Source organism: Myxine glutinosa, chromosome 7 (genome assembly GCF_964187855.1).
Source record: "Myxine glutinosa chromosome 7, kmMyxGlut1.1, whole genome shotgun sequence".
Classification (NCBI taxonomy): domain Eukaryota; kingdom Metazoa; phylum Chordata; class Myxini; order Myxiniformes; family Myxinidae; genus Myxine; species Myxine glutinosa.
In genome coordinates, this window is record NC_136267.1 from 169322267 (window position 1) to 169336089 (window position 13823).

Sequence of the window (13823 nt, forward strand, 5' to 3'; positions counted from 1 at the left end):
AATTTCCAAGTCAATTGGACAAAAATTGATGGGTTTTCAGATGCAAATTAATGATTTCGGAAGTTTGACCTTGAGTTGACCTTTGACCTTTTGTCCTAATAAATAGTTGGTTTCCCAATTCAGTGAGGCAATACACAAATGCTGTTCTATTCTCAAGTTAATCGGATGAAAATTGATGATTTTGGAAGTTTGACCTTGAATTGACCTTTGACCTTTTGACCTCAAAAATAGTATGTTTCCCAATTTAGTGACTCGATATGCAAATGCTGTTCAATATTCAAGCCAATCGGATGAAAATTGAGGCTTTTAGAAATTGGAAAATAGTGGTTTACCCTTGGCCTATTTTGACCTTTTGACCTATGCTGATCTCAAAAATAGTTGTTGGTTGAATTCAGTTAACCGATATGTAAATCCCATTCAAATTTCAAGTGAATCAGATGAAAATTGAGGATATTAGAAATTTGGAAAAAAGTGGTTGACCTTTGGCCTATGTTGACCTTTTGACCTCAAAAATATCTAGGATTTTGTCAGCCCACGAACTCTACCATTTGGTGAAGTTTCGTGAAGATGGGTTTCAAATTGTGACCTGTAGGCAAGTATAAGTGAGCGGACAGACAAACACACACACAAACAAACTCACAAACCGGAGTGATCAACATACTTGCAAAAAAAATATATTTTTTTTTTTGCCAAGTAACAAACAGACAGACAAACAGAATTACAAAGACAACCGACCAATATACTTGAAAAATCTTCGACTTTGCAAGTAATAAACGAACAAAGGAACGAACGATCAAATAAACAAACGAACGAGCGAACAAAGGAACGAAGTCAGGCTTGATCCTCTAAGTCTAATAGTACAGTATAGTGATCAGTGATCGGCCCCTTTCTTTCTTTCAATGGTGGACTTTGTAGCTCTGCCTCACTTTCAGGTCTCCCGTTGGATGTCATCTTCATTTGCAGGATTCAGAAGGTGGAACGGAGTCCTCACAGGACTCAAAGTACTATATACACCTCAATGCTATCAGGCAATAGATGATCGACTGTTTGCAGTGATCTTCTGTTCTATCCAAATTTTCATGAAACGTCAATGGGAAAGAGTAATTACTTTCTACTTTAAACACTTGAATCGCTTCCCGGGTTACATGATCCGTCATTCCATAAAACGGAAGGACACTTAAACGACCAAAAACAACAACAACAAAAAGATTTTTTTTTCCCCGTCCGTCGCGAATCTGCAACTAGTAATTAATGGATATCATCTTCGCAATGCACAGCTTTTCCCTGTCGTCGTCCAGTGTTCCGTGGTTTTCCCGCCCGTAATTGTTTGTTTGGTGTTGTCACAAATGAAACTGAAGGATTTAGAGTGCGAATTGTTCCGCCTCAAACACTTTGAGCGGCCGAAGGTTGTCTTGGAGCAGTACGTCACTGGTCCGCACATAGCAGGTTCGTACTGATTTAGGTTCGTACAATATGTTTATATACAAACAGCAATCATGGCAGGTTGGAGGAGACGAAGGTCGGGTCGCCATGAATCAAAAGCGGTTTATTTATTTATTTCCCATACGAGCTTACGAGGTCAAAAACGTTATCCGAGGTTGTTAGTGACACAAAATATACCAGAATATTGAGATCGTCCTTTGGCTTTACTGACGAGGTGGACTTGCGGCTGTTCAGAATTCATCTCAAATGTTCACTTACAGTCGGACTATGGATTTGGAATCATCTGAACGATCGTGAGCCGCTACATGATCACAGAGAGGTCAACTGAAGAATCTTCTTGAACATGAAGAACATTAAATTGTATATTAAGAAGCTTCTTCTTCTTTCGTATGCGGGACAAGGCTGTGGGTAGTATCATTGGCTCGTGCAGTGCCCCCTGTCGGTCAGGGATGGAATTTGTAATTTGTTCAAGGTAGTTGTTAGGGTTACATCAAAATTGTATACACTAGCGTGACTCGGCGTGCTCCGCGCGCCTCACCACATGTCGTTTCAGAGGGGTAGGCATCTTTGACCATTTCGGTGTCTTTTGGGTTTCATGGTGTTTTGAGTCTTCAGGGCCATTTGGGTCTTCATTGTCTTTTGGATCCTCTGGGCCTTAAAGGGTATTTTAGGTCTTTGAGGTGTTTTGGGTCTTCAGGGTATTTGGTGTCTTCAGGGTCTTTGGTGTCTTGAGGCTTTTGGATCTTAAGGGTCTTCGGTGTCTTTTGGGTCTTCGGGGTTTTCAGGAGCTTTTGGGTCTTAAGGTTCTTTTGGTTCTTCTTGGTCTTTAAGGGTCTTTTTGGGTCTTCTGGGTATTTTTGGTCTTCAGGGTCTTTTGGGTCTTCGGGGTGTTTTGGGTCTTCGGGGTGTTTTGGGTCTTCGGGGTGTTTTGGGTCTTCGGGGTGTTTTGGGTCTTCGGGGTGTTTTGGGTCTTCGGGGTGTTTTGGGTCTCCGGGGTGTTTTGGGTCTCCGGGGTGTTTTGGGTCTCCGGGGTGTTTTGGGTCTCCGGGGTGTTTTGGGTCTCCGGGGTGTTTTGGGTCTCCGGGGTGTTTTGGGTCTCCGGGGTGTTTTGGGTCTCCGGGGTGTTTTGGGTCTCCGGGGTGTTTTGGGTCTCCGGGGTGTTTTGTGTCTCCGGGGTGTTTTGGGTCTTCGGGGTGTTTTGGGTCTTCGGGGTGTTTTGGGTCTTCGGGGTGTTTTGGGTCTTCGGGGTGTTTTGGGTCTTCGGGGTGTTTTTGGTATTCAGGGTCTCTGGGTATTCAGGATCTTTGGGTATTCAGGGTCTTTTTGAGCATCAGGGCCATGAAGGGTATTTAGGGTCTTTGGGGGTTTTCAGGGTATTTTGGGTCTTTAGGGGTCTTGGTGGTCTGAAGGGTCTTGGGGGGAATTAAAGGGTCATCAAAGGTTTGAGGGGTCTCAGCAGTCTTAACGCAATTAAGAGGGTTAATTAAGAAGGTGGTGATTTTATTTGAAGAAGAAGAAGACGTTTTCGTCGCATATAAACATACATACATAACGACATAACCATATACGTTTGCTCTATTAAGAATTATTGGAGGTGAGAACTCAATACCTTCCTGCACACGGCTCCTTTTTTGTCGATTGATGATATTTGCTTGCTGCTAACCTTTGTTATTGTTTTTATTTTTCCTTTTGTCCCGTGCATGTACATGCACAGCAAGAATGCTGCACACAATACACATGTCCTTTGGGGAGCTGCAGAACCGGCTCGTCGCTGATCTGGGATGTGGTTGTGGGACATTCTGCATCGGAGCTGCCATTCTTGGTACTGGGTAAGACTGAGACCTGGTCTAAATTGCTCAGGTTTGGGTTAAACTTAAAGGAATGGGGGAGGGAGGCAAGGTAAGATATTGAGTTTCCAAACATAACCTGAGAGGTGTGTGTGTGTGTGTGTGTGTGTGTGTGTGTGTGTGTGTGTGTGTGTGTGTGTGTGTGTGTGTGTGTGTGTGTGTGTGTCTGTCTGTCTGTCTGTCTGTCTGTCTGTCTGTCTGTCTCTGTGTCTATGTCTGTCTCTGTGTGTGTCAGCAGTTTACCTCGCCCTTCCCGTGGATGGAGTAACTTAATTATTTACTGAATAAAGTATATGCTGCAAATACCACCTGATGGATGTTTGTGTGGTGTAAATGTTTGGCAATACAGTGGAACCTTGACTTACGAGTTTAATTCGTTCCGTGACCGAGCTCGTAACTCAAATTGCTCGTATCTCAAATCAAATTTCCCCATTGAAATGCATTGAAATGCTATTAATCCGTTCCAGCCCGCCAAAAACCACACCAATTTTTTTTAAAATATACAGTATATATAAAAATATCTCGCGCTTTATATTTCACCTGTATGCAGCATACAAGTTGGCAGGATGGCCTGGACTGGAGGTACGCACACTTGACTCTAAAGTCTAAACTGTCCAGCCTGGGTTTGAATCCCGACCCAGCTATAACCTGTCATGGGTGAATCACAGGCAGGGTGATTCATCAATGTGTGTACCGCTAAACTGGGCGCCCCGTTTGCGTCCCATTAGTTGTTGGATGTTAAGGATCTCACCGTGTTTTCCACAAAGAGAAGGCGAGCTATCGCCGGCACTCTGAACAAGTTGTGGCCTGGCTTGCTCTTCTCCTCTGCCGTTATATACGTCCTCCTCGGCATCTTTTTCCAGAAGAGCCCTGTCTCGTCACAGTTGAAGATTTGCTGGGGGATGTATCGTTCGGCTTCTATCAGTTCGGCAAAAGTTATAATAAAATCTTCAGCTGCCTTCACATCCGCCTCACCAAGTCGACAACACGCACACCTCGCTCATGTTTTTCGACGATTGCGTGTTTTATATCCAAGCACATCATCCTCTTCTTCTCAGTTATAATAAAATCTTCAGCTGCCTTCACATCCGCCTCACCAAATCGACAACACGCACACCTCGCTCATGTTTTTCGACGATTGCGTGTTTTATATCCAAGCACATCATCCTCTTCTTCTTCTCAGTTATAATAAAATCTTCAGCTGCCTTCACATCCGCCTCACCAAGTCGACAACACGCACACCTCGCTCATGTTTTTCGACGATTGCGTGTTTTATATCCAAGCACATCATCCTCTTCTTCTTCTCAGTTATAATAAAATCTTCAGCTGCCTTCACATCCGCCTCACCAAGTCGACAACACGCACACCTCGCTCATGTTTTTCGACGATTGCGTGTTTTATATCCAAGCACATCATCCTCTTCTTCTTCTCAGTACCGTGTTTTCCACAAAGAGAAGGCGAGCTATCGCCGGCACTCTAAACAAGTTGACGGCAGAGATACTGTACGTGCACGTCAAGATAACCACGTGACCGGAACCCACCTGGCGGCGTAAACTCAAAATAAAGAAACATGCGAAAACAAAAATGCAGCGCTATACGACAGAGATACTGTACGTGCACGTCAAGATAACCACGTGACCGGAACCCACCTGGCGGCGTAAACTCAAAATAAAGAAACATGCGAAAACAAAAATGCAGCGATATACGACAGATACTGTACTTTCACAGAAAGATAACCACGTGACCGGGTGGCGAAAGCTCGTAACTCAAATCTCGGCTCGCATCTCAAAGCAATAAACCGCCCGAGCGACGGCTCGTATCTCGAAAAACTCGTAAGTTGGGGCACTCGTAAGTCAAGGTTCCACTGTATATGCCATGAAAATGATAAACCTTTTTTGATCAGTTCAAAACATGAACATGCATGTTGGCTGGGAGATGCAAATGGAGTCGTCACTGTTAGGACAGTATAACACACAAACATGAGGTGGGAGAAGAGGGGAAGTCACAGCCAACGGTACTCCTGCAGGTTTGTAGATGTAAGAGTAGTACATGCACAGTGACAAATGGAGTTCTTGATGTAAAATGCAAGTCCGCCATTGCGATGGGGTTCAAGCCCGCTGAACCAGACGAAACGAGAGCCAGGGACGGGAGGGTTCTGATAAGCACATGTGATGTCCTGTTTATCAGCAGCCACCTGGATTAAGAAATCTGCCGTACAATAAAACGCCAATTGTTGTTAAAAGTTGTGCTTAAATATTGCAAATCTTCACTTTGTCAGACTTTGTAAGTCTTATTCATCTCTTCTTCATTTAATTTTTATCATTAGGGTAAATCGTATGACCTCACAGGACCAGGTTTTCTTGCTGTTCTTCATTAAATTGCACACAAAATGTATGTCAATCTTTGTTTGCTCAGCATGTGCGTGGGCTTTGATCTGGATCACGATGCCCTCGAGATCTGTGACCAAAACCTGCGAGACTTGGAAGTCGACAGGGTGAATCTGGTGTGCCAGGATTTGGTGAAGGGCACCGTGGCACGATGGCACAAAATCTTTGACACTGTGATCATGAACCCTCCCTTTGGTACCAAGCACAACAAAGGTGAGATCTCATAACCAATACATTTAGAGAGGAAGTAGTCATTGTGATTTGCCTGACAGAGTACTGTTTATACTGGAGCTCGTTATCATTGGTTTATTATTTTTAACTCAACTGGACTGCCGTCCAGTTGAGTTCATCACATATTGAACCCTCCGGCGTCCGTCGTCTGTCGTCGTCTGTTAACTTTTCGACGTTAACACTCCAGCGTCCACAAATATCAACCGATTCTGATCAAACTTGACATGCAGCATCCGTACCCCAAGGACCAGGTTGGTATGACATTTAAGCCCGATCCGTTGAAAAATGGCAGACTTAGGCGACCAATTTGTTTTTGGTCATGAAAACGACATCAACACCCTAGAGTCCACAAATATTAACAGATTTTGATAAAACTTAGAATGTTTAACCCCTACCACACAAGGTAGGTTGCTATTGCATTCCAACCCGATCTGTCACAAAATGGCCGCCATAGGCCGCCATATTGTGTTCAGCTGCGAAACGATGTTAAGACTCTAACGTCCACAAATATTTATGGATTTTGATCAAACTTGGTGTGTGAGACTCTTACCACACAAGGTAGGTTGCTATCGCATGTCAACCCGATCTGTCACAAAATGGCCGCCATAGGCCGGCATATACAAGTATAAGGATACAAGGACCTTAAAATTATTACACAAGGTTGTTGGCTTTTCATTTAAGTCAAATCTAGTACAGACAACTGACCTACTTTAAAGTTGTCCAGTCAGTTCAGTTGAGTTCTGCTTCCTTAGAAGCTCTAGTTTAGATCTTACTGCTGTGTTAATTTTGTGTGTATTTGTGCGTTATTGTTTTTAGGAATCGACATGGTTTTTCTCAAGACTGCTTTAGACATGGCCAACACGTCGGTGTACTCTTTGCACAAAACCGCAACAAGAAAGGTATTCTTACAGTTGACTCAATAATTTGATTAGATACTCTCTGGACAGAGATTGTATGAATGAATGAATGATCGTTTTAAGGCCATTTTCCCCGCTAGAGTGGGGGTTAGCCTTGCGGGCCCCATGACAATCATGGTTCCCTGTTTGAGGCAATGTTTTTACGGCCGGATGCCCTTCCTGACGCCAACCCATGGTCACGCTCGTCGATGCGCAGGGATACGGTGTACCTATGCTAAACCGGGGTACACACCGGGATCATTCATCCCAGCAAGCTGGTACTCAATTTGCCGACCTCGGAAGGTTGACAGGCTGAGTCAGCCCCCCCTGGCGTTAATTCAGCGATCGACCGGGATTCGAACCCAGGATCCCAAGCCCGTGCCCTGACCGCTAAGCCAACACCAGGCTTTGGCAATAATTGTTTTCTGCCCATCAGCTCGGCAGACAGACAGAGTGCTACATATTCAAATAGAACGGCACTCGGTAGAGCGCAAACCTCCGCCTGGTGAACGGTTTACGTTTTGTATCCCACAGATAGGTCAGATCTGGATCTGACATGAACCAAAATCTAACCGGTTTGTTTTTGTCAACCTAACCAACTCGTCCACAAAGTTTTGTCATAAGTAGTCCTCAACGTTTTGAACTATCATACTTTTATTTTAGCTTCGCTGACGGAAATACCAATGTTTGTTGCGATGGCTAATCCATGGGGGAAGAATAAAAAAGGATTCCTGGGAGATCCTGCTCTCCGTGCAGGGAGAGCAAATACTCTTCGTTTAGGGTACCAACGTTACGTGCTGGCATTTGCAGTTTTGACACGCGTGTACATGTACCCATAAAAAAGAAATTGGATCACAAACGCTCCCGGCAGTTACCCGAATCCACCGTAGTTGGATTTATTGAAATCCGTTAATCCGTTCTGGAGTTATAACACGACAAACAGACAGACAGACAGACACGGCTCCTTTTATAATATAGATTTACCATTAAGCTTCAGTGTGTCTGTCCAGGCCATAACTTTTCACCAATTGAACTTTTGTCATCAAATCTTCAACAAAATTTTATTCTGAGAATATGGAGAACACAGATGAATAAAATGTACAATTTATTTTAAATGTCTTTTTCGTAAAGTTTAGTTTGAGGTACAAGGTGGACACGGACAGGCTTTGAATTTTGAGATGCTTTCTTGTTTAATATTGCTGTGAAGAGGAACAGGTTGAGATGGTTTGGTCATGTGTTGAGGAAGGATGAAAGTGACTGGTTGAGAAGAGTGATGGAAATGAATGTCGAAGGAAGTAGAGGACGGGGAAGACCGAGAAAGACTTGGCTAAAGATGGTGGAAGAAGAAATGCGGGCAAGGGGGTTAACAAGGAGAGATGCAGAAAATAGGGAAAAATGGAGAGGATTGTCATGGGGACCGTAAGGCTAACCCCCTGCTCTGGCAGGGAAAATGGCCTTAAAATGCATGTTGTGTTGTTGTTTCTAGTTTAATATTGAAATGGAAACCTTCTCAAGAACCATCCACCAACGTTGTTTTTTCTTTCTTTCTAGCACATACAAAAGAAGGCGGCAGAATGGAAAGTGAATATGAAGGTTTTGGCAGGTAAACAGGACCACACTTCATTGCTCATTATCTTGTGTAATGTGTAACTTATGGTTCCTAATAAATGTTGTTGTTTCCACAACAGAACTGCGGTACGACTTACCAGCTTCTTATAAGTTCCACCAGAAAAAATCGGTATGTATTTTGCATATGTGTTGGATATCTCTTTTAATAATAATTGTTTGCTCCATTTTGATTTTAGGGTATTCTTAAAATCACGTAGTCAGACAACAACAACAACAACACAACATGCATTTTAAGGCCATTTTCCCTGCTAGAGCGGGGGTTAGCCTTGCGGTCCGCATGACAATCTTCTCCATTTTGCCCTATTTTCTGCATCTCTCCTTGTTAACCCCCTTGCCCGCATTTCTTCTTCCACCATCTTTAGCCAAGTCTTTCTCAGTCTTCCCCGTCCTCTACTTCCTTCCACATTCATTTCCATCACTCTTCTCAACCAGCCACTTTCATCCTTCCTCAACACATGACCAAACCATCTCAACCTGTTCCTCTTCACAGCATCAATCACAGGCTCTATTCCCATCATTTTTTGCAATTCATCATTTGTCTTCCTCTCTCTCAACGATACTCCGCACATCCACCGAACCATTCGCATTTCCACCCTTTCCAACCTTCGTTGCTGCTCTACGTTCATTACCCATGTCTCGCTCCCATAAATCATAACACTTCTCACACATGCAGCATACACCTTTCCCTTCAGCTTCAACGACACTCCCCTCATCATCAGCACGCCACTCAGTTCCTGAAACTTCTTCCATGCACATCTCACTCTAGCAACCGTTGCCGAGTCTGATCCACCTTCTCCATTCAGCATGTTTCCGAGGTCGTAAAATGTTTTCACACCTTCCAGCTTCACGCCGTCTCCAAGATCCAACTCAACATTTCCTCCATCTGCAGCTCCCTCTGTGCACACCTTACATTTGAATGTAGCTGCCACACTGGTTAATGACCCTCTCAGACCACTACATTTTTGATGAACCCACTCAGCGCACATTGTACATTGAATGGAGTTCACTCCGACACCCTTCCTGCACACAGCACATGGCCACTTCCCAGTTCTGTCCACCTCACCACATGCTTTACCACTTGCCATCACCTTCGTCTTTCCGATATTCACCTTCAGATCTTTTGTCTCCATACATTCCTTCCACTTGTTCATCTTTTTAAAATCACATAGTCAGAGTTGTTAGAAAATTGTTTCCCTGTCTTGGAATGTTTTTTCACGTTTGGATTCATGTTTGGAATGTTTGTCGGTCATTCGTGCAATGCGATAACAATAATTGTTATTTTCCCCAGGTCGATGTTGAAGTTGACTTCATAAGATTCTCATTTGCAAACTGACCGTATGACAGGCACATTTTCCTTGCACTTTGCCGCACCTTTCAGGTGAAATTGATTTGTGGGATATTTTCAGTCGTGCACGTTCACACGTATGCACTTCCAGATCTTCCTTCTAAGCCTGTGCTGATTTTGAGCACAGTCAGCCGACCTTGAGGAAATTCATTTATTGGTGTCAAGGGGGAATTATGGGCCTGTTCATTACTTCATGGTGAAAGCTTAAACTCTGGTCAGTGTAAGCAGCAGAAAAAAAAAAAGGAGTATTCACCCAAAATGAAAATATGATTCACTTTATGTCAGTAAGACATTACCAAATGGCAGCACGCAACTACTGCACAAACTACACAGTATGAAAATGGAGAATAAATTACTGTTTTACGATTGTTGTTCATTTTGGGTAATTAATTTTGCACAAGTGTGTGTTTTCAACTCCCATGGTTATCTCTTTCAGAAGTTTCTCGTTTCAAATGTTGTCAATAGAACCAATTGAGTGTTGAATAATTTAAGCCAAGTATATCATGACTTTTGTCAATATTGATGGACTATATTTGTTACATTTTCACACATATGTTACTGTGTGAAAGTTGTTTTAAAAGTTAAGCCCAACCTCAACGTTTTTTTTTTTTTGTTTGTTTTTTTGTATGCAAGGTTAAGGCTCGGGGAAGAGCGAGAACAAGTAATGGATTAGGATGTAACAGGCCAAAAAGAAAAAGAGAGAGAGACGGACAGAGAGAGAGAGAGAGAGACAGACAGACAGAAGAAAGAAAGGAAACCACCAACAGCAGGGTTGAAGGACAAAATAGAGGGAGACTTGGACAAATGAGGGGTAGAGGAGAATGCACAAGGTAGACAAGATGGATACAGAAGCAAACTCTCAGGAAAGAAAAACTGGAAATTTGGAGTGAGGTCGGGTTGTTGGGGGAGTGGGTGGGGCAATGCATGGAAAAAAGCAAAGGGTGCAAGACCAGAAAGGAGGCAGTAGAAGACATTTAGACCACCGACCTGTCTACCATGGCGAAGTGATACACCCAAAGACTCAGCTTCAGTGTGCGAGGTTTAAATTATCTTGAAGGCCTTGGTTTCCATGGCATCAAGCTGAGCATGGTTTGAAGCAGGGGAGCCAGCCCAGAGAGGAGAGCAGTACTCCATCAAGCTGTGGATTAAGGCCTTGTAGATAGAGAGGTGCAGTTAATACAAATAATCATTATCATTTCTAAAAGTAATCTCCCATTGGTGTTTAACGTTTTCTGTCCGCCTGCCAATAAAATGATGATATTTTTCTTGTCCTGTAGCCACTGAATAGCAAGAGTGACCTCTTCATCTGACTCAAAGTATTTTCCTTTGGGATATCTTTATGTTTGGAAAGATAAAGGTCTGATTGTGCTCAGTCACGCACATGTGGTAACTGCTCGAACCCACAGCACCCCAAAGTTGCAGTGGGTCACTTGTGCAGTGAGAGCAGGAACATCGATTGTCATGGAGCTTCGGAACACTGCTTCTCAATTTTCCACACTTTCTATTTGATCTCTTCTCATGGCTGAATCACAAGTTATAAACTGTATTGTCCTGTGTTTCTTCAATCACCCTAGCGAATAACTCTTCTAAAGGGATGGGATATTTCCTGAGAATATTGTCCGTTAGTAGGACTTGCAATACCATTTCCTACAGCCAGTGGAGCTATGTGATACATATTTACGTAGAGTATTGGGGTGTTCCCACTCCCCAGCTCCTGCACACTGACCCCTAAAACTATCTTTGTTTAACCCCCTTAAACTTTCTGTACAGACCACTGGTACAACGACCAATTTCAACTCATTCTGTTCAGCGGTTCAGGAGTGCATGGAGGTCAAACACTGACGGACACTTCTCGAATGAGTACGAGGCGTGCCTACGTGTCGCTTCGCTGATGGGGTTAGAATTTTGTAATTCACCAACATCTTGTATGTCTCTCTGTGAATCTCAATGAAGATGTAAACATTAAATGAAACAAATGAAAAATGGGTCTCTTGTAACACGTTGTTGTTGTTGGTGTTTTGGTTCTTTTGTGTAGTTACCTCCGACGCTGAAAGTGGGCGGACGTTATGTTTTCACCCCTGTCTGTTTGTCTTTTTGTGAACAGGATTTGGATTTAAAAAAAAAATTGTTGGATTTGGATTTGGATTTGTTTGTCAAAAGGTTGTTGATGGATTCGGACGAAAGTTGGTGGAGAGGTTGGGAATGATTAGTGTTTGCTGAAGATCCTGATCCGAATCGGAGAATTTGTTTAAGTGTTCACCATTGAGTGATAGGCCTAAAACCAACATCTCAAAAAGTTATGGATGGATTTAGAGGAAACTTGGTTGACTGGTTGGGTGTGCCACAAGGAAGAGTTTCTTCAATTTTGGGAAAGATCTGGATACGAGAATTTTTGAAATATAGAAGTGATTCTTCACCATTGATCGATGGGGCCAAAAACGATATGTAGCATCATCATCATTTTACGGCCATTTCTATACTTGCATGTTTTTTGTGGCCAGATGCCCTTCGTGACGCCACCACAGAATCAGGTGTGGACCTAGCCTTTGTCTAAAGAGACAAACCCTACAAGGCAGCAGGGGGATTTGCAATCAGTTTCCTTCTCCTAGCTGGACTGCCTACCAAGTCTAAAGAGCCCCACCTACCCTGGTTGGATTGGTGAGTGTCACAGCAAGTCCTCACAATGGAGTGTCATGCACACTACACCTCGAGGGTACCAACCGACTCCGAGACACTCCAGACGTTTAGCCAATGTCCTCAAGAGCAGTTACCATGTTGCACCTCTCGGAGGTAGTCTGAAAGTCTTGGCAAGGGTAGAGGCTATGTACCGGAAGGAAGGGCTTACACACTCGGCCTTCTTTTTGCTGGCAAAGCTATCCGGCAGCCGTAGCTAAAAGCAATAGCGTAACGTTTCAAAACGTTGTGGATGGATTATGACAAAACCAGTTGGACGAGTTGGTTAGGTGACAAGAACAAGCCGATTAGATTTTGGTTCAGGTCAGAATCCAGATCCAGCCTATAGGTGGAATACAAAACATAAACTGTTCAGCCTGGTGGAGGTATGCTCTCCAACGAGTGCGTTCTAGTTTTATGTATTTACCCTCGCCAAAGGGAACATATATTCATTATGATGTCATAGACAAGTAGAACGCTTGATCCGATCAGTTTGTAATTTCTTGAGCGTGATCGACACAAAAATTGTATGTGAGAATTAAATTGATGACGTCATCGGTCGCGTGGTTCAGCAGCCATATTGGATTTAAGGAAAATATTCAAAAAAATGTTTCAAAGCACTTACCGGGTCAATGTGAAGTTTTACAAATATAATCTCACACCATTGCTGTATATAGTGTGAAAATGGTGATCTCATTGGTCACGTGGTTTGGCAGTCATCGTGGATAGAAAAACGAACCTTATCCAAAACAACACAAACCAAACCACACAAACGTCCTGGCGATGGTCTGCAATCTCAGGTCAACAGGTGCACGGTGGGAGAGGAAACAATTTAGATAAGATTTTGAGAGATTGAGAAATTATGTTCCTGTCTTCCCTGCACCATTTTGTTTATTAATCCTGTTTGTAATCAAGATTGTGGTCATCGGGGAATGGAACTCCACAGTGTGTAGAGAATTGGAATAAACCCGTTAGGTCAGGCTGTTGGGATCTCCACAATTAATGCGCTATAGAAAGTGAATTGCCTGTCGCGGTTTGCTCGGCCACTTCCCATTGGCTGATTTGGCACGGTTGTGTCTGGGATGCCGATTCATGCACAAATAAATGGGTGGATGCGGAGACCTCTTGTCCCTTCCCCGCATGGCGGGTGCGTCGGTCGTTGAAGACCCATCTTCAAAATACACACGTTACTAAATACAGTGTGATCCATAATCAAGTCCCTATTTTAAATATAGAAACACCCTTTTCTTATTAAATACTTTAAAATACTCTGTTGTTATTTTAGAACATTAATTATTTTTGGGGGTTAAAAGCTTGTTTATTGCCATTAATATTAGTCCGCTACCCGGAGGGGTTTGGCAGTCTGTAATTG

General features: G+C 43.3%; 1 protein-coding gene across 1 annotated transcript; it reads left to right on the forward strand.

The window, feature by feature from the left end:
• The first annotated feature begins 1234 nt into the window (after window positions 1-1234).
• Window positions 1235-11763, forward strand: METTL5 (methyltransferase 5, N6-adenosine). The gene is made up of 7 exons (XM_068123554.2): window positions 1235-1446; window positions 3158-3272; window positions 5706-5890; window positions 6725-6807; window positions 8356-8407; window positions 8493-8542; window positions 9722-11763. The coding sequence occupies exons 1-7, from the start codon at window positions 1347-1349 to the stop codon at window positions 9764-9766; spliced, it is 630 nt and encodes a 209-aa protein (XP_067979655.1). The 5' UTR covers window positions 1235-1346; the 3' UTR covers window positions 9767-11763.
• Window positions 11764-13823: the final 2060 nt, after the last annotated feature.

Excerpts from the sequence above, each read along its gene's own strand:
- METTL5 (XM_068123554.2), top strand. The coding sequence starts at position 1,347 with ATGAAACTGAAGGATTTAGAGTGCGAATTGTTCCGCCTCAAACACTTT. Across the intron at positions 6,808-8,355 it reads ACAAAACCGCAACAAGAAAG|CACATACAAAAGAAGGCGGC; the intron begins GTATTCTTACAG and ends CTTTCTTTCTAG. Across the intron at positions 8,543-9,721 it reads AGTTCCACCAGAAAAAATCG|GTCGATGTTGAAGTTGACTT; the intron begins GTATGTATTTTG and ends TATTTTCCCCAG.